At 46.2% G+C, this 25,696-nt stretch overlaps 9 protein-coding genes across 9 annotated transcripts; 4 read left to right on the top strand and 5 right to left on the bottom strand.

Moving 5' to 3' along the window:
• Positions 1 to 106: 106 nt before the first annotated feature.
• Positions 107 to 2,107, bottom strand: F5147DRAFT_779224 (uncharacterized protein; the record flags this gene model as incomplete). Its single annotated transcript, XM_041442261.1, has 4 exons — positions 107 to 436; positions 1,302 to 1,463; positions 1,513 to 1,910; positions 1,963 to 2,107. The coding sequence occupies 4 exons, from the start codon at positions 2,105 to 2,107 to the stop codon at positions 107 to 109; spliced, it is 1,035 nt and encodes a 344-aa protein (XP_041287267.1).
• A 504-nt stretch (positions 2,108 to 2,611) lies between these two features.
• F5147DRAFT_585311 (uncharacterized protein) lies at positions 2,612 to 2,773 on the top strand (the record flags this gene model as incomplete). The annotated part of the gene is made up of 1 exon (XM_041431860.1): positions 2,612 to 2,773. The coding sequence occupies one exon, from the start codon at positions 2,612 to 2,614 to the stop codon at positions 2,771 to 2,773; it is 162 nt and encodes a 53-aa protein (XP_041287266.1).
• Positions 2,774 to 5,651: 2,878 nt separating this feature from the next.
• Positions 5,652 to 8,679, top strand: F5147DRAFT_747877 (uncharacterized protein; the record flags this gene model as incomplete). Its single annotated transcript, XM_041439991.1, has 15 exons — positions 5,652 to 5,800; positions 6,050 to 6,245; positions 6,296 to 6,470; positions 6,540 to 6,906; positions 6,963 to 7,556; positions 7,606 to 7,699; positions 7,799 to 7,955; positions 8,012 to 8,142; positions 8,170 to 8,180; positions 8,211 to 8,229; positions 8,251 to 8,264; positions 8,304 to 8,500; positions 8,522 to 8,526; positions 8,551 to 8,575; positions 8,609 to 8,679. The coding sequence occupies 15 exons, from the start codon at positions 5,652 to 5,654 to the stop codon at positions 8,677 to 8,679; spliced, it is 2,205 nt and encodes a 734-aa protein (XP_041287265.1).
• A 562-nt stretch (positions 8,680 to 9,241) lies between these two features.
• F5147DRAFT_779220 (uncharacterized protein) lies at positions 9,242 to 10,338 on the top strand (the record flags this gene model as incomplete). Its single annotated transcript, XM_041442260.1, has 4 exons — positions 9,242 to 9,306; positions 9,367 to 9,612; positions 9,679 to 9,896; positions 9,944 to 10,338. 4 exons carry the CDS (start codon positions 9,242 to 9,244, stop codon positions 10,336 to 10,338), a joined length of 924 nt encoding a protein of 307 aa, XP_041287264.1.
• A 558-nt stretch (positions 10,339 to 10,896) lies between these two features.
• On the top strand, positions 10,897 to 11,786 carry F5147DRAFT_747876 (uncharacterized protein; the record flags this gene model as incomplete). The annotated part of the gene is made up of 3 exons (XM_041439990.1): positions 10,897 to 11,082; positions 11,129 to 11,321; positions 11,374 to 11,786. 3 exons carry the CDS (start codon positions 10,897 to 10,899, stop codon positions 11,784 to 11,786), a joined length of 792 nt encoding a protein of 263 aa, XP_041287263.1.
• Positions 11,787 to 12,150: 364 nt separating this feature from the next.
• Positions 12,151 to 12,791, bottom strand: F5147DRAFT_657328 (uncharacterized protein; the record flags this gene model as incomplete). The annotated part of the gene is made up of 5 exons (XM_041434255.1): positions 12,151 to 12,223; positions 12,311 to 12,422; positions 12,473 to 12,501; positions 12,550 to 12,704; positions 12,768 to 12,791. 5 exons carry the CDS (start codon positions 12,789 to 12,791, stop codon positions 12,151 to 12,153), a joined length of 393 nt encoding a protein of 130 aa, XP_041287262.1.
• Positions 12,792 to 14,320: 1,529 nt separating this feature from the next.
• On the bottom strand, positions 14,321 to 19,430 carry F5147DRAFT_820849 (uncharacterized protein; the record flags this gene model as incomplete). The annotated part of the gene is made up of 19 exons (XM_041443680.1): positions 19,318 to 19,430; positions 19,063 to 19,257; positions 18,925 to 19,007; positions 18,035 to 18,215; positions 17,972 to 17,981; positions 17,906 to 17,936; positions 17,710 to 17,851; positions 17,487 to 17,639; positions 17,314 to 17,435; positions 17,120 to 17,248; positions 16,024 to 16,224; positions 15,922 to 15,969; positions 15,759 to 15,872; positions 15,550 to 15,706; positions 15,306 to 15,500; positions 14,922 to 15,268; positions 14,752 to 14,871; positions 14,634 to 14,702; positions 14,321 to 14,584 (listed from the first exon to the last, which is right to left on the bottom strand). The coding sequence occupies exons 1-19, from the start codon at positions 19,424 to 19,426 to the stop codon at positions 14,321 to 14,323; spliced, it is 2,670 nt and encodes an 889-aa protein (XP_041287261.1). The 5' UTR covers positions 19,427 to 19,430.
• A 2,078-nt stretch (positions 19,431 to 21,508) lies between these two features.
• On the bottom strand, positions 21,509 to 22,692 carry F5147DRAFT_779216 (uncharacterized protein; the record flags this gene model as incomplete). Its single annotated transcript, XM_041442259.1, has 6 exons — positions 21,509 to 21,817; positions 21,859 to 21,961; positions 22,108 to 22,226; positions 22,274 to 22,316; positions 22,361 to 22,556; positions 22,632 to 22,692. 6 exons carry the CDS (start codon positions 22,690 to 22,692, stop codon positions 21,509 to 21,511), a joined length of 831 nt encoding a protein of 276 aa, XP_041287260.1.
• A 2,378-nt stretch (positions 22,693 to 25,070) lies between these two features.
• On the bottom strand, positions 25,071 to 25,373 carry F5147DRAFT_585303 (uncharacterized protein; the record flags this gene model as incomplete). Its single annotated transcript, XM_041431859.1, has 1 exon — positions 25,071 to 25,373. A coding segment is annotated over one exon (303 nt), but the record flags the coding sequence as incomplete, so codon positions are not given.
• Between the last annotated feature and the right edge of the window lie 323 nt (positions 25,374 to 25,696).

Here is a 25,696-nt window from a genome sequence, read left to right as displayed (position 1 = left end):
TTTACAATAACAAACCACGACAAGTCTTTGTATGATAATTTCCAAGGTATACAGTGTAACACGATCTCGTGAACTTGCATCTCACTCGAGTTCAATGTATCACCTCCTACGTTGCCCTCAACAACAACATATCCTTCAGAGCTCTCACTGCAGATTGAATATTCTCGTCCGCCTGTTGCAATTCCAACCTATTGATAGTGTTGCTCAACCCCTTGCGGAGGAATTTGAGCTCACTCCTCGAGACATCTGGCAGCACGCGCATGTACATGGTCGTGCCCTTGGCAAGATCTTCAAGAATATCTGTACCATAGTCCAGAACATCAGAAGCGTAACGGTTGCGGTACTGATCATAGGGGCAACCAGCAACATGCCATGCCATCCTCATCAGGTCCCACCATTGCTTATTCATGATTGCATCAAGCTCAGCATCAGCCTGCTATGGATGAAAAAATCGAAGAGGTAAAAGAGGCAAGGAGGCTGGTCCTGATGCACCGAGCGATATGATTATCTTCAAGTAAGCGAGGTAGCCAATTGGGACGCTTTGCGAGAGCGAAGATGAGACTGAGATAATAAAAATTGTGGTCGGCTTCGAAGCGGTTTGCTTGGACTACTGTGAGGAGAGCTGGGGGGAGCACAGAGAAGACGTTGTTCTGTACATCGATGCTGGCAGTGGCAACCGTAGCCAAGTCTTGTCTTGCGCTACAGGCTATGTGTAAGGCGAGAAACTTGGAACAGCAAGCAAATTTGTGAATGCTTCATTGCAATTCGAGGTGAGACGCAACTGATGGTATCTTGTTTTTGTCTTCAGCTTGATGCTATACATAATCACTTGAACAACAAGGCAAGACTGATAGTATTCGTGTGGAGTTCGTTCTCATTGGCGCAGCCTGTCATGCACTACCTTTGAATCAATTAATTTTACTTTAACTCTGCCCTCTTTGTGTGCACAATTTGTGTTTGAAACAGCTTGAATTCAATTCAATTTGGTTATACAAGTGTAGCAAAATGGGCGGCAGTAAGAGGCAGATGCAACACTACAAGAAACAGACAGCAGCAAGAGATGGAGAACGAGTACAAACATGGGTGGTATAGTAAATGCCATGCTAGAGTTCCTTCCCGTCGTACACATATGTAAACAAATTCTCCAAGCATTCATGATCACGGGATTCCAGTTGCTGGGTCAAGACTGCATGCCTGACATCGTTCTCCTTTGCGCTGTGAGCAACTGTATTTCCCGCATGCCCGATGTTGTTATATGAACACAAGAAAAGGATGGACTGGTGGGATGGGGTGTATCATACACCCTGCCATTTGAGAGCATCGAAGATGGTATTTGAAAGTTGATAGACGCTGCGGGAATCGCGAAGTCCTTCCCAGGTCTCGTAACCGAGGTGTTCCAGACCCTTTCTGCGTGCACGGTCAAGTAGGTCACGAAGATGCAAGGGAACTAGTGACATGGTGACCTTGGGAGATCATTGTCAGGGTTGGTGATCGGAAAAAAGGATGACTTACTTCTCTGAGTGCTTCAATGTCCTGAGTGTGTTGGACTCTCGCTGCATCAAGGTCCTTGCGAATGATGGCAAGATCATCATCGATGCACTCGTTGTCCTTGCGCAAGCTCTTGTTCTCATTGGTGATCCTCTCAATCTCACCGCACATGCTCTCCTCCTTAGTGAGAATCCTCTTGTTCTCGCTGCGAATGCTCTTGATCTCACCACGCATGCTCTCATTCTCGCCAAGAATCCTCTCATTCTTTCCTCGAATCTCCGCAATCTCCTTCTGCATCAAGGCCAGCATCTCCTTAAGCTGGCTGTCCATAGTCACCTGAGAGGGATTGGCCATCGATGCGAGATTGACCGTCGATGTGAAGTCAGCCCTCGACGTGGCATTTCGTTTCCTAACATTCTTGGCTGCAGAAATCTTATCAGTGTGTCTGTAGACTATTCAAACGTTATAACATACATTTGCGAGGTGGGACTGTGCCTGGTTCAGATGTTGTGGCAGTGTCAGTCATCGCCAACATTGTATTGGGTTCCACGGGTGTCTGATTGGCCTGTGCATTCTGGGCCAACTTGAGGTGGTTCTTGATACGACGTTGTGTCAGCATTAGGAGTGATTATGAGTGTCAGACCGTCGGGGTGGCAGACACTGAGCATATATGAAGGCTTAACAACTTTAGGAGAAGTGTGCCAATGAGTCAGCCCCTGCAGCAAATGAAAAATGGGTTGAAGCTTACATGGGATGTACTTCACCTGCTGTATGTTGAGCGGGTCTCGAGCCCATAACACTTTGAAATATGTTGGCTGATGTGATTGCATGCGATTCCCACGGGCTCAGGTATTTTGCCGTGTTCGCTGCCGCAACTTGCCGCACCACTACCTGCATCACTGCTGCACCACACCGAAACATACATTTAATGCTCATTTCCAACAACTACTCTAATCATACACAAGATAATTGACTAAGCAGTAATACTTGTCGAACTCATCGACTATGCACCTCTTGGACATGACTTTGGGAGGCCGAATTTAGAGGACGTGTTGGGTGTGTTGCGGCACAGATGCGGTAGTGGGCGCAGCAGCAGTGAGTCCTAGTAATATCATACGAGACAATGACATTCAAACTCCTTGGTGTACTTGAACAGCGAATGTTTGAACTCTCATTGGCCGCAGGTGCTGCAGAGAATGAACAATGGGGAAAAGACGCTGGCACGCACCAAGACCAATGGAACCCATATGAGGGTCTCCCTGAGCACTGGAATCATGGTGGTTGAGATCTGTATGCACCAGAATTTGAAGAAGAACTGGATGTGCGTAATTTTCATATTCACAGTGGAAGGTTGCATTAAAACAGCACCGACCAACAGTGTGGGCCAAACTTTAGTGAAGGAAGTGAGCCTGAAGTCATTAAGAAAGAGAAAGGTACCAGAAAGCCCAAACCATGGCCACGGCCAAGGAAGGTACATAGAAGTACTTGACATGCGCGAGGATGAACATGTTGTGCAGCTGTTCTTCAAGTTGGTAGCCATGTCTTTGAATTTCAGGCAGCTCGCAGTGTTGTGGTTGACTGGCGTGTAGTTGATTCCATTTGGCAGTGAAGACCAAGTGCCAGGCAAGACTGCAGGGGTGCATGAATTGCTGAGAACAATGCACACCATGGACAATGCTGCAGGTATACTTGGTAAGAAGGATGTGGTGCGGTGTGGTAGTGCACAGCCACAAATCTCAGAATTGCTGCACCCCACAGCCACAAAATCTCAGAATTGCCACACCCCACAGCCACAAATCTCAGAATTGCCACACCCTGCCACGTCACTACCACACCCATAAAGTACTATATTCACTATGATACCACAATAATTCTTACACAAAAACATATACTATGGTATTTCTTAATCATAAATCATATTGAAGACCTTTGTGGATGACATAGACATATTATATACGCATATAAGACACTTGTTGTGTAGGGTGCGGCATGGATATGGTATGATACAGCAAAATCCCAAGGCCCCGATTCCCACGGCCATCGCCACTGTGTTGTCCGAGACTCCAAGCCTCGCAGACTATTTATGATCGTATTTCTCTCGTCTGACCAGAAAGCCTTTACTTTGACAGAATTGTTCGACAACATGATGGAAGACCGGCTCGCTGTAGTATGCTATGTAGTACTACCTCGATCATGTAACACTGTACTGTCTGTATTACACTACAAGATGCTATAAGTTGCTATAAATATATCACTACACATCGCTACGGGTGCCTGCACTGCTGTAAGATGCTGTAAGTGGCTGAGGCAGCTGTGATAAATTTAGGGTTTTGCTGATGTGTGTCAGAGTAAGAACATGTTGGATAGGAGGAGATTGCCTTTGCACAGGGTTGACTTTGACAGATACCCATGATATTAGGATGAGGTCTATGAAGAATAGGTGCAATGTAGTGCAGCGCATCCAATTTATATGATCAGCGCTGTCCTACAAAAATAGCAAAATCGCTCACTTACTCATTCCTATGCCAATACCATCCCCCATCTTATTGTGACTTGTCCAGGATGCATTACACAATACAGTGACTGCATTGGAGGGTGTGTGCCTACTCTTGATTGTGGGCAAGTTGATGTGGTGGCCTTAGTCTCTATTCTTAATCTCATACTTGACTTAGCTAAGCCTTGTATGTCAAACCTTTGCTCTTGTGCATCGGTCTAGAACTCTCAAGCCCAACACTCTCTTTTGAGCTTGCTTGTTAGAGCTATCCCAGTTTGTAACATGCTAACTCTGCTTCATGGTTTATGAGTTTCATAATAGCAGTAGTCTACTAGTAGTAGATGATTACTCTGAGCCAGTCTGGGGATGTCTCTCAGGTGAATATGTACTACACTTACTCTTCTTCCACCCTGTCCCTGCACCCTCCATCTTCCATCACCACCACTCTTCCTTCTAAATTTCCCACATTCCTTTCTTCATGCTCATCCCCATATATACTTACCTACAATGATACATTATATATGATTTGTGAAGGGCTTCACTGATAAAGCCCCTCAATGGAGATGATTGTATCTATATCTATCTAACTTGCAAATGTTCTTGTGCCTCACTTGCTTTGTGGAGGTGTTCTAGATGGGCTTATCATGATAGATATCTCAGGTACAGATGGACTGGTCTAAGCATGCAGGACCTGGGATGAGATTTTTTGGACACAAGTGGTGCAGTTTTGGCCCAGGAGATGAATAAAGTGGTGCAGGAGCAAGTTGTAGGTGCATAAAGTAATGTAGCAATACTCAAAGGTCAGCCAGTGATATGAGTCAATCTGACCTGAGCTGTAGTGAACTACAACCTAAGCCAGTATATGAGTCTAGTGCTCTGCCTAGCTGCTACACACCTCAACCACACTAGTATGTAACCTAATAAGGATGTCATAGGGGGGGGGGGGGGCTATGACATGCTAACTAGCATCTGTTCTCCTAATTCTCACACCCCAGCAGTACCACCGTGAATAAAGCCTTAATTCCCTTTGTGGATTTTCCCAGAACGGAAGCTTATGTGAGTAGACCGTCCTGACTATCGCACCCTCCTTCAGGAAGCTCCGTGTTATGCTATATTTGCCGCTCGCTGCATAATCATTGTTGCTCGCTGTTGTCCACAACAAGCAAAGCTAAGTCCTTCAAATTTTCACCGTTTTTCTTACTTCTTTTTTTATTCTAGGTATATTTATTAATGCGCACACACTAGTAACGATAGTTGGCACTGATATGTCCTTGTCCTTGTCTTGCATGGTAAGTCCAACCCGCACGTGACTTTGTTGATGTGACTCACACTTGTGAGAATATCCTCGGCAGACACCATTAACTCCACGCCCCTCACTGTTGCTGCCATCACTGGCAACAGCGAGCATGCCTTGCTCCTTCTCCCTACCACGTATGATGCCTGCCTCCAAAAACTCTCGTTCTGTGCATCTTGTCGTCGGTTCAACAAGATCTACTGCAAAGCTCAAGTCCAGGGTCCTGTCACAGACACAGCAGGTTGAGGATCGATGATGCAGGCAAGAACGGTACAATGACAATATCGCAGGTAAGTTCTATTATCTATGCTATGGTTTGTATTGAGAATGCTGGCTATAGGACTAAGTACCGAATCTCAAACACTGCTTGCAGACATGCAGCATGAAGCTGTAGACAGCACAAACACAGGCATCATTGATACTATGGATGCTATGAACAGTGACTTTCAATGGGAAACAGTCCCAGATGACCTCAGAGACAATGAGACCTTTATGCTCGCTGTGCAAGACATTGTCGGTAGCCAGTAAGTACTATATGTTTTTTCTTTCATTTTTGTGACACTCATTTAGAGCTACTGCAGGTGGCGCATATACAAAGATAGCCATGGATGGCGGCAACGCCTGGTCAGCCTTCACACAAATTGGGCACCACTGATCAATGCACTCACTTCTGGGTACCTCACATGGAAGTATTCATCGCCTCCCCCTCCAAGTGAACCTGGCCCTTATGATTTCTCGATCGACGTTATTGACATATGCACACTTGTTACTAGCGCTTATATTCGCAGTGCACCCACCATTGAAACCCCTGCAGAAGCCCTGATCTTAAATGGTTATCTGGGTGCTACTCCTCATTCTCCAACTATCGCCATCTCCTTGTCAACACTTGAGCTTTACAGACGGCTGTGTCTGCGCAAACCTTCACTCAGTGTCGAGGCATTCACTAAGGTCCTTTGCGACCTCTATCATGTATGTACTTTTGACTTTCTCATTAGCATTGTACTTGACATGGAACTTAGTGGCCTTATCACCGGAGATATTGTACTGCGCTTGCCAGTGCTTTCGACGTCTATCTTGCAATTCACCGCAACATCGATGCTCAGGTTTCGAAGACCCTTGGACGTGATTCCGAAAACTGGCAAGTGCTCAATGCATGTCCGCCATGCACATACGAGGTACGTAATGCAAGGCACTGTTATGAATATTCTAACGTAAATTTTTAGCTGAAGGATGAGCCGGAACTTGTCTTCTGATGAATGATAGTATTTGATGGGAACAACTCGCTGTCACGTATGGCACCACTGGGAGGTCACCAAATCGGTGATACACGTTTATTCAAGAGCGACTACTACCTCGAGCCTGACTACATCGACACATTTGCATCACAATCGAATATGCTACCATCAAATGATGCGAACATCGACCCCACTTCTCAAACACACACTGGGGAGGACCCTGGACCTTTGAACACGTCACTAGCTACGTCCGCATGCACAGATAACTGGAAAGCTGCAGCTGCAGATGTGAAGAAGAAATCGTGGGGAATATTTGAAGAGACGGGAATCTTTGCAAGCACTTGTCGTCATGGTCTCATACTTTGGATTGGTGATATGGTTCGTAGTGGGGAGCTGTATGTTGATTAATCTACCTGTTTTCAACATAAATACTGATGGTCTATATATTCAGTTTCAAGTACCCCCTCACCATTGTTAGCAAAGCTCTTGAGACTCTCGGATCACGTCTTCTGATTGGATATGATGTTGGCTGCAAGCTTGCTATTACTATTGCCTCTAGCTCACTAGCGCAGAGGTTCAATGATGCAGAATATTGTATGTGTGTTGATGCATTCCATGGGTATACCCACAGTTATCTCTGCCAAGACAAGAACCACCCAAACGTCATCAAGGGCATGGGAATTGAAGATCTTGCTATGATGGAGTGTATTTTTAGCTCGTCCAATCAACTCGCTGCTGTCACTTGTTACGCCTCAGCATACAACCGTTGTGTGTCTATTGATTCCTTCTTCAAACAGTGGGACGAAGACAAGTACCTCAACCTCGGTAACATGTTGTATCAAAACTATGTTCAAGCGTGTCAGATTATCAAAGAACAGGGATCTGCTATCCGGGAAGCCAAAATTTCACTCAGCATTTCAGATGATGATCTCAAGACGTGGTCTACGGAACAATCGCAGTACCTTGCAACATCAGGTCAGGAGGCCGAGTGGGATGTTCACGCTGTTGCATATGTTGAACTTCTTCAGAAACTCAGGGAAGCGAGGTACGTATCACATCATGTTAATCTTTTCATAATCTTATGACACATTCAGAGCAACCTCAGAAACTGCTTCTGCGATGTTCCTAAATGCCACACCAATGAATTACGAGTTCATTATACCCACCAGCACTTCCTCTTCCTATTCTGTCAACCTCTCCCAGACTCGAAAGCTGGAGGCACGACACTGACAAGCCTCACAACGATATGACATGATACTACAAGACATCGTCGCACTTGAATTGAAGATGGGTATAACCCGACGATGGGAACCAGCTGATCATGAGTACCTAGAGACCCTGAAATATATGTTGCAGCGTGAATATCATCGCACGCTTGACAATCTTCAGCGGCTCGTAGTACTTCGGCTGTTTGAACTTCACAAACTCAACATCTCTCAAATGGGTAAGCATTTCTATCTTCATGTACAACTTTTTGTACTGATTGCCATTGTTCTGAAGGTTATCGGATGCGCACCCATATCGCCAAGTCCTTGCAAACTCGGTGCAAGGCCATTCAGACTGCTGTCAAGTCCTATAATACAGCTGCCCTTGCCCTTGAGCCACCAGTGCCTATGCTGGACTGGTCTAAAGTATCGCACTACAATTTTCTTGAAGAGTTTGCTCTCTTGTGTGAGACACACCAAGACATTCGCAGCAGATGCTGGGCTGAACCGGCAGTGCGTGAAGTCATGAAGCAGAGCCTTCGCATTGAGTGCGCCCATGAAGAAATTCAGCGTTGTTATGTGGAAAGTTGTCGACTGCACACTGCTATCATTGATGAGGAAGCACACTTCACCCGGGTCATTCTGGAGGCCAACAATGCCAGTGATCCTTTATGTGAGGCACTCAAGGAATTCTGTCGACGCCGGCAGCACATCAATGCTCACATACTTGCTTGTTTACAGGACTTATATTCACTTCCTGGCTTCGCTGGCTTGACGACACCGGGTGTCATGAAGAACACTCCAGACAATGTCCAAACCATTGCGGACTTGCAGGCATTGGTGATTTCGGAGCATCAGAGTGCTGAAGCTGATGAGAATGATGATTGCGGAGGACTCGAGGAGGACGATGCTATTGCTGGTGAAGTCGGCGGTCTACTCAATTACATATCAGAATTACAGTAGCGATCTTTGTACTTTTTTGTGCAATGCATAATGGTAGTCACAATAACAATATCATTACTGAATTCGAAGTGCGCTACACACTGAATTATTGAATATACACTACATACATCTACAAAGCATGTTTCCTCGACCTCACGAACTCAAGTTGCACTGTTTTCAACATCTGCAAAAAGGAGCGCTTTGCGCTCCTTTTGCATCATGTGCCTTCAGCACATGATGATGTTGATAAACAGCCACTACATACATCTACAAAGCATGTTTCCTCGACCTCACGAACTCAAGTTGCACTGTTTTCAACATCTGCAAAAAGGAGCGCTTTGCGCTCCTTTTGCATCATGTGCCTTCAGCACATGATGATGTTGATAAACAGCGCAACTTGAGTTCATGAGGTCGAGGAAACATGCTTTGTAGATGTATGTAGTGTATATTCAATAATTCAGTGTGTAGCGCACTTCGAATTCAGTAATGATATTGTTATGTGTTGTGTGTGCATTCAGTGTCGATCTCCAACTGCTACCAATCAGTTGCAACTACTTACTACACTACTCTCTTTCACTCAACTATGTCTTCATCAAAGCTGATTGTAGCTGTTCTTGGTGGCCCATCCCCTGGCATAAAGGAAGCTTGGTGAGTTCCAGTTTCTTAAACAATCATTCTCTGAATCTCATCATGTTCGAACTTTCAAAGGCCATCCATTACATCCGGTCACGACACAGATCCCTTCCCACTAGCTATACAATGCTTCTCACAGGACCAAGCGGATAGAATCATGAGACTGCAGAACTATACCGTCAAGTTCATTGAGGGGAATTCACCTAGTACTATCTTCGCAACCTTGGCTATTTTCAAGGAGGACATCACAGGCTTTTTTCCCAATCACGAAGAGTTCTTTAGCATTGTTCACGGATGGAAAGTTGGTATATTTCTGGATAGGTATGTAATGTCTAAACTATCATACTTGTGCACTGCTGCACCATACTCATGCTCTAAATGTTACAGGCCAATGGCCCTTGCACAGGTCAACGGCCTTGAAATCCAGAAGTTCCATAAATTCAAGACGCTAATCGAAGCTCTCCACTTCATGATATTCAAGGGCAATATTCCTAATGACGAGTCTCAGCTGACTTCAACTGGTTTGACTCGCGATACCAAGTCCTTTGTGACGATACATCGATCATCCACTTCTCAAAGGCAGCATGGGGTGCCTCAACCTGCAAGTATGTTCTTTTTTCACTCTTCTTACTCCCTCTGATCGTTTCACAAGGTTTACAGCAGCTTGCAACTCAATTCAAGCAGCTTCAAGTGAAATCGCCCACCTCCTACCAGTCTATTGACAGTTCATCACTGCCCATCGTTTTCCACTATAATAGGTCGCTTTCTGGAATCACAGGGATAGTTTTTGTCGGAGAATCTGATAATATCAACTCAGACTCACCTCCCGCTGGTGTCCTTGGTATTGATGCTGAAAAGTACCTCTTCGCATATGGCTACCAAGCGTCAGCCATATGGAGCATCATTCATGCTTTTAGGGAAGGACATTCGTCTCAAGATTTCACTAACTATCTCTGCACTAGAGGAATGCCTCTGTTGGAGGCCAAATATCTTTTCGAGTTGATTTCAGGACGTGACGTCTATCTTTGTGATAGTGCCTTCATCTAGATAACAGGCTTTTACTGTGCCTTTAACGTCATTTATAATGCCTATAGTACACTAACAATTTTTATTTGCTTGCATTCCCATGTTCGTTCATGTTGTCCTCCTGCTTGTGCTGTTGTTATTTTCAACAATGCCAGATGTCACTCGACACCAGCATTATATCAAGGTCACAAAGTCTAGTTCAAGGACACCGTGGCACCACCGCATCAAACACAAAGCACATCTCCGCACAGAAGCTGAGAAGAAGGCACTTACTGAGAAATGCAGGGCTCATAAATGTGCATATAAGGATGCCCTTGCAGATTGTCAGGATATGGTCATGCAGGAGGCCATCAAATTGCACGAACAGTTTCCTCACAGGACAGTTGAATATCATTTTGAAGCAATTTTACAACGAACGCACACCAAGCAAAAGAGCTGAAAAGCAACCCGTTGGAATGTGTTTCTTCGTTCCGAGGTCAAGGCGATGAATGCAGGTCAGTTGCATATTAAAGTACACCCCTCAAATTTTCTAATGTATTTTATACAGTACGAGCTCCTGATGAACCACGTGTGAAGGCTATGCAGGTCAGGCATGATATCGCTGAGAAATGGAATGCTATGTCACAGCAAGAAAAGATTGATGCAACTGAAGGCCTCATGGAAGACTTAGAAGACCATTGCAACAACAAGGCTTTGGCAAGTCACAACGTCCCCATCAATGCCTTCCATGATATTTGTGCTACATTGGATTCTGTAACACAAACAGTATGTAGAAGCAGTGATTTTTGACATGTCCTTATATTGTATACAGCTCGCTACTCTCTCTGCAAGGACTGGGTGTCATACTGCCCTCATCACTGTTCGGGGTGACCTCGACCATTATAATCATCCTTACGTCAACCTTTCAGATGATCGTGTTGGCGACTTCTTCCAGCTTGCTCTCAAAGAGACACCCTCCAACTTTGCAACACGTCTTGAAGGCTACTGTACATCTGGCGTTACTGGTACAAATTTCTATTTATTATTAGCCGCATGTTGTGATTTGTGCTTCTATAGGTGTAGTTTCTAACTACAAGCAGAGTTTCCTCCAACTCAAGAGCAACACGTCTGCGCTTATCCTGCAAAAGCTTCGTGAGGCAGCTCAGGTACCCGTCTCCAGAATGTACTATGTCAACTTTGATGAGAATATTACTGCGCAACATGACGTGGTTCTCGACAACTGGCCACTGAAAAAATTCGCAAATCCTGGGGACATAGGCTCGATGGTGGAGGTCAAGATTGTGTACAATGCATTTAGGACAGGCGTGACAAAATTTCGCAAGTTGACAGCTGCTGAGTGGGAAGATTGGGACAACACCAGATTCAATAACGCCTTGGAGCGCAGTTCAGATGATGACGCAAATGAAGACAGGAATGCACTGGCAGATGAAAGTAGGATTAATGGTACATGTTATATCCTTACATTGTGATATCAGATGATGCTAACAACAACCTTTTCTAGCAAACATTGATCCGTCACTCTTGTCTATCTCACAGCCAGTGGACACTGAGTCGCAGTCCATACTTACAACAGAAGACTCTGCACCCATTCAAAGGAAATGAGGCTGCGAGCAAGTAGAAAGTGGTGTGATTTCAGGTATTATGGGCATGGGAGGGAATGAGGTATCTGTTACTAAGAAACAGCGCAAGATGCGCTCTGATAAGGGGAAAAAGCGAGGGCCCAAACAGCGTGCTAATTGGTCCATGGAGGCTGCAGCTTCAAGTTAAAAATGCTGGTACTATATTTCCTAGTAGTAAGAACACGTCAACAATAACATGTAATCAATGTTGCATTTAACCTGCAATCCTTGCATCAAGAATGTGAGATAGGAGGAGCGCGAGACCCTTAGCGCTGGAGCTTGAGTGCCTGCTGAGATGTACTCAAAATGCAAAACTATATAAGTACGAACTTATGAGCATCTAATAGTTCTTTGAGGATACATGTAAGACATACCTGAATCTCACACTGTTCATAGCATCCATAGTATCAATGATGCCTGTGTTTGTGCTGTCTACAGCTTCATGCTGCATGTCTGCAAGCAGTGTTTGAGATTCGGTACTTAGTCCTATAGCCAGCATTCTCAATGCAAACCATAGCATAGATAATAGAACTTACCTGCGATATTGTCATTGTACCGTTCTTGCCTGCATCATCGATCCTCAACCTGCTGTGTCTGTGACAGGACCCTGGACTTGAGCTTTGCAGTAGATCTTGTTGAACCGACGACAAGATGCACAGAACGAGAGTTTTTGGAGGCAGGCATCATACGTGGTAGGGAGAAGGAGCAAGGCATGCTCGCTGTTGCCAGTGATGGCAGCAACAGTGAGGGGCGTGGAGTTAATGGTGTCTGCCGAGGATATTCTCACAAGTGTGAGTCACATCAACAAAGTCACGTGCGGGTTGGACTTACCATGCAAGACAAGGACAAGGACATATCAGTGCCAACTATCGTTACTAGTGTGTGCGCATTAATAAATATACCTAGAATAAAAAAAGAAGTAAGAAAAACGGTGAAAATTTGAAGGACTTAGCTTTGCTTGTTGTGGACAACAGCGAGCAACAATGATTATGCAGCGAGCGGCAAATATAGCATAACACGGAGCTTCCTGAAGGAGGGTGCGATAGTCAGGACGGTCTACTCACATAAGCTTCCGTTCTGGGAAAATCCACAAAGGGAATTAAGGCTTTATTCACGGTGGTACTGCTGGGGTGTGAGAATTAGGAGAACAGATGCTAGTTAGCATGTCATAGCCCCCCCCCCCCCCTATGACATCCTTATTAGGTTACATACTAGTGTGGTTGAGTTGCTGCTACACTTGCAAGCAAGAGTGTTCGACCCTATAAGGTGATATGTGAGGCAGGGGAAAATCAGGTCCATAGGTCGGAAGTATAGGAATGGGTGGCAAGAGAATAGTGTAGTGATCGTTGGTGAAGTGTACTGTGCGATGACAGTCAAGAAATAATGAATGGTATTGTTATTACTTGCCTATAGCTACTAGACAGGGACCAAGTATTTGGGGCGATCCCCTCCTACAAGAATTGGTAAGGAATACTAATCTACTACGTCCTTAAGTATAGAAACGTGAAAGTCCAGAGTAGAATAGGCAAAAATAGGTGAGATAGCATTGGCTGAGGTTGCTATGTAAAAAGCCATAAGGTACTGAGGCTTGTCAGAATACATGTAATAACACTGCACAATGCATCAGAATAAAGGGACTACTCACTAGTGGGGTTAGGCTAGACTCGACTTGACTCGACTTGACTCGACATAGGGAGGGCATATGCAAAGATATCCAAAGCGCGGGAATTTCGGGTTTAGCGGATTCCCATGGGTCTATAGTGTTGGCAATGATGGGGAAAGGTCACATACTGCAAAATAGGGTGTTTTAAGTCCAGCCATGAAAATATCGTCACACCGGTGCAATGGAAAAAAGTGGCAGGCAAATTCTAAGTCACCCAGAGTGAACTTTTTATAGCTTCAGCATTTTTGGCTCAGGACATAAAAGATGTAGAGCAGGAGTGAGCTATGGGTCTGTAGAGTAGGATGACCAAAGTTCAAGGTCAGGAAGTGCGATGGACAAAAGATATGGGGATTGCCTCCTCCTCCTCCCTCTAAGCCATCCAGAGTGAAGTCTCAAAAAAAGTAGCATGGGAGTACACTGTGGATCTGTTCTGTAGAGTACGGTGACAAAAAAAACTGGATGCCTGGGGATTGTGGAAGGGGTGGGTTTGAAGTGGGGTGGGTGTGAGAATGTATTGATAATTGATACCTTTTTGATTTGAGTCGACCAAGCTTTTTTTTTTTTGTAGTAAGGAGGGTAGGGAATTTTGAAGGCTACGAGAATGAGATAAGGAAAGGGGAAATGCGAGAGGAAAAAGCGGCTCGAGGCGAGAAAAGGTGCGGCCAGGGGGGGGGCCGGCGGCTCTATGCCCCATAGAGCCGGCTGCATATATGTTAGGCACTCACCTGGCAAATTCCTCGTCATCTGGAGGTATATTGACGTCAAGACATTGCATCATGTGATTAGCCTTGAGTCCCGAGCTCAGCGCCATAATGGCAGCTATGTCCAAGTCATTGTCCGTGAGATCAAGGTGGAGCAACGAGTTTGATTCAGGGAGAAATTCCGCGAGTGCGATGGCGCCTGGTGATGTCAGATTGGTGGAGGATATCAATAGGCGTTTAAGAGCGTTATTCAATGTGAAGGCCGTTCGCCGGAGTGATTGGATCTAAACAATGTTCAACCTAGGCATCATGTACAGCGAGTAATCAACATACGCCTTCGAGACCAGGGCCAGAGCAGAGATTCCGACTGAGATCCAACGTCTCTAAGCAATGATTGTATTTCTAAAAGCTCCTGTTAGAACTGACGACCAAAGAAACTCAAAACGCTTACCAGCGCCTCCGAGTCGGCAATTGCCACTAAGCACTGAACATCCAGCTTGTTCTCGCTCAAGTTCAGGACCTTAAGGGTCCTGTTTCGTTTGAGTACTTGTGCCAGATAAGTAACCCCATTCTACGCCGACGTCATCAACAGATGATACCATACTTAAGAAAAGTACTTACGCGAAGGTCGTTGCCTCGTAAATCTAATGTGTGGAGAGCTCCAAGCCTTGGCAGTGCCAGAGCGCGCACCTTGTCCAGGAGTGCAGCACTTGGACCGTCATCGTGCCTGTGGGCCGTACCATTGGGATGGAGTCCGCCTTCCGACCATTGAGGCCCGGTATTTGGTGCAAGATGGCGGGTGGTGACACCACCCTGTGGAGATGATGTGATGATGGGGACGGGATGACCAGAAGCCGAGAGTGGGAGAGGTTGTGCTGCTGCAACACCTCGGCGAGCACGAGGTACATATGGTGTGTAAGTTGTTTGAGGAGGCATGGACGATGGATGGTGTGGAGGCAGTACAGGCCCTGTACAGGTAACATGTGATGGAGGAGGTAGATGAACAGAAGGGGGGATCGGGGAGGAAGGTGGCGAAAAAATAATGCTTCCTTGCGAAGGAAAGGTAGACGAGTTGGGAAGTAGTAGGGACCACGTCTGGGTAGTCTCGGATCATGAGAGCAAGTGCGACAATTCCTGTTGCATTGATGCGATTCTGGCGCAAAGAAACGTTGCGAAGAGATGAATGACGAATAACTCGGGCTGCCACACTTAGCGGAAATTGGCCAAAGTGTGAATGCTGATGGCTTACCAAGTACGTCCAGCGCTAGCACCCTGAGAGAACAGTCGTCTAGACGGAGAGAGATTAAACCAGGCTCAGGTGCTGTTGTCAATGAGACTACGATATAGTCGACTGTCTTCTTGTCCAGATTTGTTTGTGAGAGGTCGAGGAATTGTAGACTTTTTGCCTGGCAATGGAATACATGAGCATATGCATTATTATCTGCAGAAATTACGCACTTTTGAGGCATAAGAACCAAGCACTTTAAACGCGGGTGTTTTTAGGCGACGGTTCGACGACAGGAAAACGAGGGTGTCAGGTACAAGCAGTGCGTGAAACATAAGTTTCAATTTCTGTGTTGTGGTGAGCACAGCAGATGCAAGCAGGGGGAAACCAAGTTACATAGTCGTCCAAATCACATTCTCGAAGGGTGAGTTTTCGAAGACCCCACTTGATCATAAACACGTCAGAGGATTGCAGCAGATGTGGGTGTCAATTGTACACCAGACAGATCGACAGACCGAGGGTTTGTGCCGGATGCACGCTGCCATCTGAGACTAGCTTGATGTACTCTCGGAACCCACAAGTAGATTTTATCACCTTAAAGGCGGCAGAAATCGCAGGATCTGGTTCTTCCTCTCTCCGCCTCTCTTCAATTGCTCGCTTCTCATCTTTGAGGGTGTTGATAGAGGATATAGGGGTAAACTGTGATAAGTATTGGAAGTATAAAAATGGGAGGTTTTATGTCGTCGCTAGCGGAAGCGGGAGAGATGATAACAGTTTGGGCGGGTGAAGGACACTTCAAATTTCAAAATCGACTTGCCAGGTATTGGGATGGTTACTGTGATGAAGAGGGGCTAACATGATGAAGACGGACTCACAAGTTCGAGACTGAGGGCTTACCTTGGCTACTGTAGAAATATATCAGCTCCACGAATTTCTGAGAAATGCTACGTTTGAGCAGTGCGCAGTTTGACACATCTCTCGTGCCCGGCTCCTCCTCGACCTCTAATACTTCATACCAATTGGCTAAATCGACAAAGTGCACCGAGGAGGGCCGGCTGAGTCACTAAGACTTGAAGAGCGCTGTGTCCGCAATCTGTGCAAATCGCACAAGTTGTTCTAGAGTCAACAGAGGCTAAGGGATGTTTTGGCAACGCAAACAATTCTTCGGTCGACGTCTCGGGAAAGGAAAGGCCACTGGTGAGACTGAGCAGGGAGGCAGAAGCAACGGTCGAAAGAGCAAAAAGGGGTTTCACTCAAGCCCAGGACAAGCCGACTAGTTGAGAATAACATATCTTACTTCGAGGCGAATGGTTAGCAATATAACGCGGGAATGGCGCATGCATATATCATGGTAGGCATAACAGATGTAAGAGAAATGTGGATCATGCGGCGACACGACATCCTACCAAGATGTCCAATATTTTGTATGCATACACCCCCTATGCAGCCTTGGCCAGGGTCTTCCTGATGACATCTCTCCGCTGCTTCTTTACGACAATCACGCTGAACCGTTCAAAGTCGTTCAGCGATCGTCTCTTCTCCATGGCAGCACACTTCTTGGCCCATGTTGAGGATTCCCACTTAGCAACGATACCCTCCTTTTCCGCTTGCTTCTGGATCCTGCGCCGCGAGGAAGTTTTGTTAAAGAAATAGGGGTGAGGGTGAGGTGGCGGTAGGGGAAGGATTGGCGTGGTATGCCGGTGGTTGGGCCGTCAATGATTGCCTATACATTGGCAGGACGGTATGAGATCAGTTGATTATTCTTGCGTATGATATCATTGTACACACCCGGTTGTGGTTTATGATCTCAGCAATGACAGCGATCTTGCCTGTAGATGGGCCAGACTTGAGAAGGACCACTGTCGATACTTTAGCTCGTTCAGTATAGCACAAGTCATAAACAATCGTACCTCGTCAGAGCCGGTCATAATTGATGAATTCCTTCTGCGTGGGCGAGACACGAGTATAAACCCAGGTGTTCTGTACCCAATCATTCCATGAAGGACGAGATTCGAACTGCTTCATGGCGGCACCGGTAATACAGATATCGTACTCGTCGAAAAGGCTTTGGTCCAAAGGCTGAGACGGATCCACCGGAATGATCTTAGTTTCATCTACAGTGCGCCAGACCAAATCCAAGACAGACATTACTGGGCGTAGTTGCTACGATGATAACGAACTCACCTGCTTCATGTGCCGGGTTCTGTCGCAAATCCAGAATCAGCGCATCGCGATCGACGATTTGAAGTAAGACACCGGGTCTACTCCATTGCCAACCGCCGTTGTTGCATGCAAGATCACCATCTGTGAGCTTTTCCATGAAATACTGCGAGCGCTCGTCAGAGAAGCGCATAAAATGCAAATAAAGAGATGAGCTCACTCTCTCCCAGCCGCCAATCCAACATAAGATCCTTCAACACGAACAGGGTGACAATCATGCACATACGAATATGAGTCTAGCCTGACAGTCTGATGAATAAATATTCCAAAAGATCGATAAAAAACATACCCTTGATGTCTATCTGCCTTATCGTGGCATCAACGTTGGGAACGCCAGTTTTTCCCCCTTGCCAAGCATTCAGATGTTCCTCGTCGATCTCCCACTTGACATCAGCAAACTTCTCCTGAAAGGGTCGACCCATGGATACTCGCAGGTAGTATGCGAGAACATTGGCAAAAATCTCGCCAGGCTACTCCGTCATACATCAATTATGCGTCCAGGTCATTTGAAAGAAACGGACCGAGTTCCTGCAGCCAGCAACCTATGCCCGATGCCCGTCCAGCCTCCACTGTCTGGATTCTGAGAAGCTTCATAGCTTGACAGACGCATTCCCTGATAAAAATAACCCTAGGTAGGGGCTCAACCACGACGGAAGGTACTTGTCGCCTCTGTCACGAGCCTTTTCGTACAAGAGGATTTGGCTGAATTCTCAGCTCCGTCAGCCAGAGGATCAACTACTCCAAGCTGCATCGCATGTGCTTTGGTGTACAAGAACCGAGAGAGTATCTGATGAATGTTTAATTATGATCCCCCCTTCTAGTGCAGTACTTGCCTCTTGAGCAGAAGATGTTCCTGCTGGCCGTATTAGCGGCCTCTTCCGGATCAAGTTCGAAGCCATGTACCAACACAGGTAAATCAACATTGAATAATGACCCAAAGACGTGATTCTTTCTGATTGTCGAGGGGTTGGGTTTTGGAGATGGGAACTCTTTCAAATAATCTGAGATGTTCAAATTTAAAATGCTGACGCTACACCCGTTGGAATGATGGCTCACTTGGTCCTGCAAGAACGCCTTGAGCCGCACCCCGCACACACTCTCAGCGTTGATAGCCTCTAGATTTGATTATCCTAGATCATGTCATTCGGGAACTTGTCATTGAGGACGTGCAAGACTGACCAGTAAAAAGTGACCAAAATCAGTTCTCGAAACAAGCCCTGGACATCCATCGTCCGGAGTCGCTGCGGTGACTTTTCCTTGACCTGAGAGCCGAGTAACAACATTCACGAAGAAGGAAACTACAAGTGTTCAACGTACCTGTTGAATTTTCTTGGAGCACCTTTGTTCCACTGAACAGGACCGTGTTATTGTGCACACCGTTGACATCAAGTGTGTCCCTGCTATTGAGAAGCTGGATGGATTCCTTGAGCAGCCGCGGCATAGATTCTCCTGACAGCATAGCTTCGTTGACGACGTATGCGCCTTGGATAAGAAGAGTATCGGCAGGAACTACTGTTTAAAACTGCTGTCGTGCTGTGATGATACGTCAGTGAAGTAATATCGCCAGCAAACAAATGACACTAACCAACGGAAACAATATCTCCGGGAGAAGTTCATCAGACTGGACAGCGATCCATTGTGAATGCCGGTAGCATTGAATGGGATACGGAGCGACAGCCATCGTAGTTTTCAAATGCTACAAGGAAAGTTAGCTTCAGAGTTGCTGATAGGAAGAAGAAAAAAGTGCCTGTCAGACAATGGTGCACTCAAACATGACGAGCATGAATAGCGTGATGAGCACGATGTTGGTGGCTTCTGTAGAAGGCCATACATGTTTTTTTTCTACTCCTAGACATCCGATCAGCAAAAGAGCACTCGAAAATGTAGGCAATGGGAAACAGCACCATCAGAACTGCCTTCCAAGATGGATAATGGCACAGTTCGTTGCACCTTCTACCTGGTCTGTAAAGGCATCAAAACCGCATGCGACTAAAGACAAGTCATTCATGCATACCCGGAATGAAAAGTAGTAGCAAGGCAATCACGAACATCAAAATACTGATGATGCCAACAGCGAATCCAGTTGAAGAGCAAGGTGCCATACTGAATGAATTACAGGGCGGCTCAGGGTTCAAAGCAACTTTGTACGCCCTGGCACCCCCATGCACAAACCGAATTCAAATACACCTTGCAACCTTCGAAATTCAAATGTACAAACCGCAGGCAGGAGAAAAACGGTCTAACACGCGCACGTGACGCTTCGGAGAGAGCCGGTTCCGTCTGCGGCAGCTTCGCCATGGCAAGGGGTAAAACGGTCCCCCTTGCCATGTACCAATTTTCCCTCCAGAGCGCTCACAACTGTCCAAATTAATGTTATTTCAAAAGGAATGTGACGATTAGGTTGCTCATTAAATCAAAAAGGAGAGTAAGTAAGTATGACCAGTGACTTGGACCCGTGAAACCTTCCCTACACAAACTTCTATCAAAGTTAGCCAGAAAATGTTAGCATCAATATGCAAATGACTATCAAGTAACTTACTCGGGAAGCATGAAGTTTCTGGGCATTTGCGAGGGCAGACCTGGCTATCTCTTCATATTCAGCCGCCTGCCTTCTTAAAATCTCCTCTAATTCTTCCCGTCTGAGCTTCTCAAACTCGAGCTGGATTAGGGCTTCCTCATAGCGATTGTGTGTGGAGACGTGCTTCTCCAGCTTCGCTAAAAAGTCTTGACTGGTTGTTGTCACCACATTGTGGTGCAAGAGCTCGGAAAGATGTTCCATGGTTATGGAGAATTCCAATTTGATCATTTTCTGAACGTGAGTAAGTACTGAAATGTCTTATTATCTTATTGAATAACTCACCGTCGTGGTAGATTGCATTTTGATTCTATTTTGAAAGAGGTGAGGCCCAGGGAGATTTCAATGAAGAAGAGTAATACCCGGAGTTTCGTGTGTTATATAGGATGGACCTTAGTCAGCCTACTCGGTTCCAACAAAGTCTTGGCCAGTGCAGCAGGGTTATCAATATTTAGGTCATGCACATTGTTCGCGCCATCAGGAGGGATGCTCAGTACTAATGTACGGAGCCGAAATGAAATTGTTTACTACATAAATAACATCAAATGAAATGAACTGAACTCGACGTTTTAGAATTGAGCATCCCTGATCAGAAATAACTGGTGCTTCTCTTGAGCAAAGTGCCAAAAGCTCCGTTCACAGAGTTCCATCAATAGCCATTGAGCGATCCATGGCATCACGTGTTCTGGCACAGGTATTGACCCACGAATGATCATCAGCGCAATTCAAGATGAAAGATAAAAATAAGAAGTGTGAAGTGGACATGGCCGCATATATGCACATTCACTTGTGCCGTTCAACCCCAGAAAAAATAGAAGAGAACGTGTAGTACTCATACGCCGGCGTATACGCCTAAGCCATTCAGCCATATCTGAACCGGCTTGGCCGGGCAAAAATGGAAGTGAACAAGATCCGAAGAACAAGGAAAAAGACTATTCCAAATATCAAAGATGGAACGACAACGAGGCACAAAGTATAGGGAGAGCACCCATGCACGAGCGCGTATATGAACGTCATCCCGTCCAAACCGGCGAGCCCCGAAAAAAGAACAAGGCATAGTACGTATTTGCCACCATCATCCAAAAATGCAAATCTAAAACAAGCAGAAAAACACTCACCAGACTAGGCGCACTCTGACTCCCTTCGTATTCGTCGCATAATACATATTGCCCTGAAGATAATATGGATCTAACGGTCCTGAATAGTGTTGAGACTGATTCGGAGGGGTGTGGACCTGAGGTTGAGATTGGGCGTGTGTAGGGACATGAGGGTGTACGTGGGATTGCGTTTGAGCGTGAGGGGGTGCATGCGATTGCGTTGGAACATGAGGATGATGGGGTTGCGAGACTGACTATGCGGCCTAGGCTGAGCCTGACTCTGGGAAAACTGTGGGGTAGGCGGAAATTGGGTTTGTTGGATCTGGAATTGGGACTGGGTAGGCTGAGGCGGAGGAGAGAAATGGGGCTGGGGCTGCTGAGCCGGGTACTGGTGTTCAGCCTGGACTGGTGAGAATTGACCTGAGATTAATTGAGTTGTACACTGTGCAGCGTGGGATTAGCCTGTTGGCTGTTGAGACGGCTGAGGAGGAGGTTGGGCTGAAGGAGGATTGAGAGGAACGGAAGGAGTGACTTGCGAGTATTGCTGGAAAGGGTACATCAGAGGGGAAGGAGAAAGACAAAAAAATGGAATGAAGAAAGTGAAAATAAAGGGGAAAAAATAAACGGAAAAAGGAAATCCAAACTCGAGAGTCGCATAAAATCACGTAATAGGGGGATTCAAAGACTTACCTGGCTTTGTGCACTCCCTTGCCTATAGTACCCAGAAGACCTGGCGCTACCACGTGTCGAGCGCCGTGCAGCGGGTACGACGGGGCGTGCTTGTGAATACTGCTGCTGTTGAACTTGATCTTGAGAAAATGAATATTGGTTCGTCCCTGCTCCTTCAAAGCGATACGGCTGCTGGTATGTTGTGTGTTGTCGGGGAAAGTATTCTCCACCTGGAGCTGTGAATTGGGTATCCCAGACGTTTATAGTAGGCTACTGGGGTGTAGATGCCGAAGCTTGAGTGGGATCATAGAAGGAAGAGCTGGTGACGATCATCTGCTGAGATTGTGGAAACCACTGCTGGTCGCCTGTAGCAGTTGCTGGTGCGGAAGTGGATTGGTGGAAAGAAGCAGAAGAAGAAGAAAGGGAATGTGCTTGAGTGCGGGGCTGGTTATCTTGTAGTTGTTCGCTCGCTATTGAGGCAAGGAAATAGAATAAAGGATAATTAGTTGGAATAGTGGACAACTGGTATGATGGGGACTTCTAACCGGATGAAGGGATTGCAGAATGAGTTTGATCGACATCAGCTGGCATCCGGCGGTTTGACATTCCGAGTGAATTATGGCCTTGGATTAGTAGTGTTAAGTCCAGATCGACTCGTCTATCGTGTCTTGGTCGTGAAAGATGATAGCGGCTGCTCTATAGAGTAGGCCTAGTATGTTGAACTTGAACTTTTGGGATAATACAATTATGTTTATCAAGCTCGAGATTACAAATCCACCCTTAGTCGTCCTCGAAGATGCTAGCTGAGCTTCCCACAGCACGTCTCTTCTATCCAAGTCCCCCGGTTCTGCGAATCACCGGTTTCCAATTCCAAGTTGAGAGTTTCACGTTAACGTGGATTGTTGTTCAGCAAACGAACTGCGGCACACACACTCTATGGCCACTCCTTATTTAACTCACCTAACTTCCGTAAGTACTCAATAATTTACCCCACCCAATCACAGCCCGTACATCCTAATTTGAATCTGCGGATTGGGTCATCGATGACTAACCGGTCACTGACGTTGCACGTTCCCATCACAGTCAGTTTTCACTGGGTTTCACCCGCAGGTGTTGCCCGGGCGGGTACCCGGGCAAACCCTACCCATGTCACGCCCTAGGAGGTTATCGGGCAACTTAAAATGTTGTGGGATGAGATGCTTGATCATTGAGATGAGCCATTCGGTCAGCAACATACTTCTTGTTCATGCACATCTACTAACATCTCATAGGCATATCCTTCCCAGCCGTTTCTGGTGTTCACGCTTCCGTAATGCAAGCCGCTGATGTACATGCTTGCGACGAGCAGGACAACGCATCCGATGTGAGTGACGCTGGCTTCTGCTGTTAGCTTTGGCTGACGGAACATCAAGTGTAGTCCCTCATAGACATTGCTCAAGTCACATATGCGGGCCACACACGATTTGCTGAATACATGACAAGCAGTGCGGTCCCTCACCTGAACGATAGCACCTATGATGATTTGTCCCATCAGGAAAACTGTTGTATTCCAGCTGGGACTACGGTATTCGGCGACCATTGGTAAGCATTGTGCTTCAAGAAATCACAGATCTAATAGTCCCCGCCTTGGGTCTATCTCTCGGGATTCAGATGTCTACCCGGAGCCTTATGCGTTCAAGCCACAAGGCTTTGAATGACATTTCTTTCAGTGTATTCCCTGGTCAACATGTCACGAACAGGTAAAGAAGTCTTGCAAGCACGCGGTCTTCCAAACTCATTTCGGTTGGTGCAGATCGGTGTTCATAGCCACGCTCCTTGTTCTTTGGGCCTACGAGCTCACTATTGAACCTACCGAAGCCATTAGAGGACATGGGATACATGAGTGGGTCGATGTCAGAGGTTTTGCCATGCACATTTGAGTTTGAGAAGAGGATTCCGGAAACGGAGCTCAGGAGCATGTTGCAACGTTATCCTGAGGTCATCTGAGAAGCTTTGATGCCTGGATGGGTCAGGGAGAAGAACAAGTTCTTAATGAATCCTCCCAGACTCGCAGTATGTCTTAATTTTGCCTACTAAGCCGATCCTGAATTGTGTATTATCATGGCGTAATTCCTGTCTCAAGGACCCCATTCTATTGTGTCTTCGCCCAGTTGGTGATAAGATGTTATCATGGAGTTCCAATGACTGTGATATTCATATTACCGTGCGCGCGCGAACACAGCTATGATACCCACTAAACAACTCATAGTTCAAATACTCATTGGAGGCATGACACAATTCTTAATGAAAGTACAGTGCACGCCAAAGAAGATAGAAAACGCCCTAACAGAATCCATAAGAAAGTAGTTCATTCTGGATGGAGCGCCATCCCCACCTATTAGTCTAGAGCAGCTACGAAAATCTTGTGAAGGAGGAATCAAGTGATTCCAATAACATGGTTGAATGCATACCTTCAATATATCACCAGCCCACCCAGCACGGGCTTTCGTCATCAATGCAATAATGAACTCTATGAAACCCATCAGTTTACAACCACTACCCTTTACGATTCCCTATGGAAAGCGTCACTCCAGACGCAGGTACGCCTCTTGCGCTCTCTTTGCCTCAAAATCCCATGTAGCGAACATTTATGCGTCGCGTAACGTGAATGTTGGAGGTTCGTTGCCGCGTCCATTGACTTACAGGCAAGATCTGACGCGCAAAATCTGGTAGACGCGAGGATTACTGAGGCACAATAAGAACGGGGTTGTCTGCAGAAAAAACAGGGCGGGGTGGCGCAGAGGGAAATATAGGTTTGTTATTGGACTCTTTGTCATCTTTTCCTGTGCGTAAGTCGTCCAGAGTCAACTGCGGGACAGGGTAGGAAGGGCCGATGACTGCGATGCGAGGTGGGCTAAGTACGATGTTGGCATATAGCGTATCTGGAGGGTTCCACCGTAGATTGTTTTGTACTTGTGACAGGAGCGTTGTCGGAACTTTGTGCTTCAAGGGGTCTGGTGGGCTTCAAGGGGAACAGGGCAGCGTTTAGTGTGTTTGCGAGAGAAAAAGAATGTTCCTGCGAACCGCTTTTCTTTTTTCGTCTCCATTGTCATTTTCAGACCTCTCATCCTTTCAGCCACAGTGAACGCAACAGCAGACTTTCCGACGCCCGCCGTGCCATACAACCAGATGATTCGGCACTTTTTGTTGTTGTCTGAGAATCTGTAGATATACTTGAAGAGGTACACCCAGGTCCCTTCCAAATATTGCGGATGGGGCAGATGTTCGCGAGAGTCATGTTCAGCACCAGTAACAGTGACCTTTATCACAAGTTCCTTCAGACATGTCCAAGAGCTGTCAATGAGGTCGGGGAGCGATAATAAAACATGGAAGATGAAAATACTGACATCGAATCACAGCACAACCAGAAGACAAAATGAGTAGGAAGGCTTTCATTGGGCTTTCAAGCTCAAGTGTCAAGAGGGGGCACTACAACAACGAATGTTTATTAGTTTCACGTTCCAACCATCAGTGCCACAGATCAGAAGCGGTAGTGTCGAGTACACAGAGCAGAGCATTGTCAAGTTGGGCATCGATGACCTTTCGAATAGCATGGTCGGCTTCAGATAGA

Source organism: Suillus discolor (genome assembly GCF_016758755.1).
Source record: "Suillus discolor strain FC423 chromosome Unknown F5147scaffold_83, whole genome shotgun sequence".
NCBI lineage: Eukaryota > Fungi > Basidiomycota > Agaricomycetes > Boletales > Suillaceae > Suillus > Suillus discolor.
This window is presented reverse-complemented; position numbering and strand designations above follow the sequence as displayed.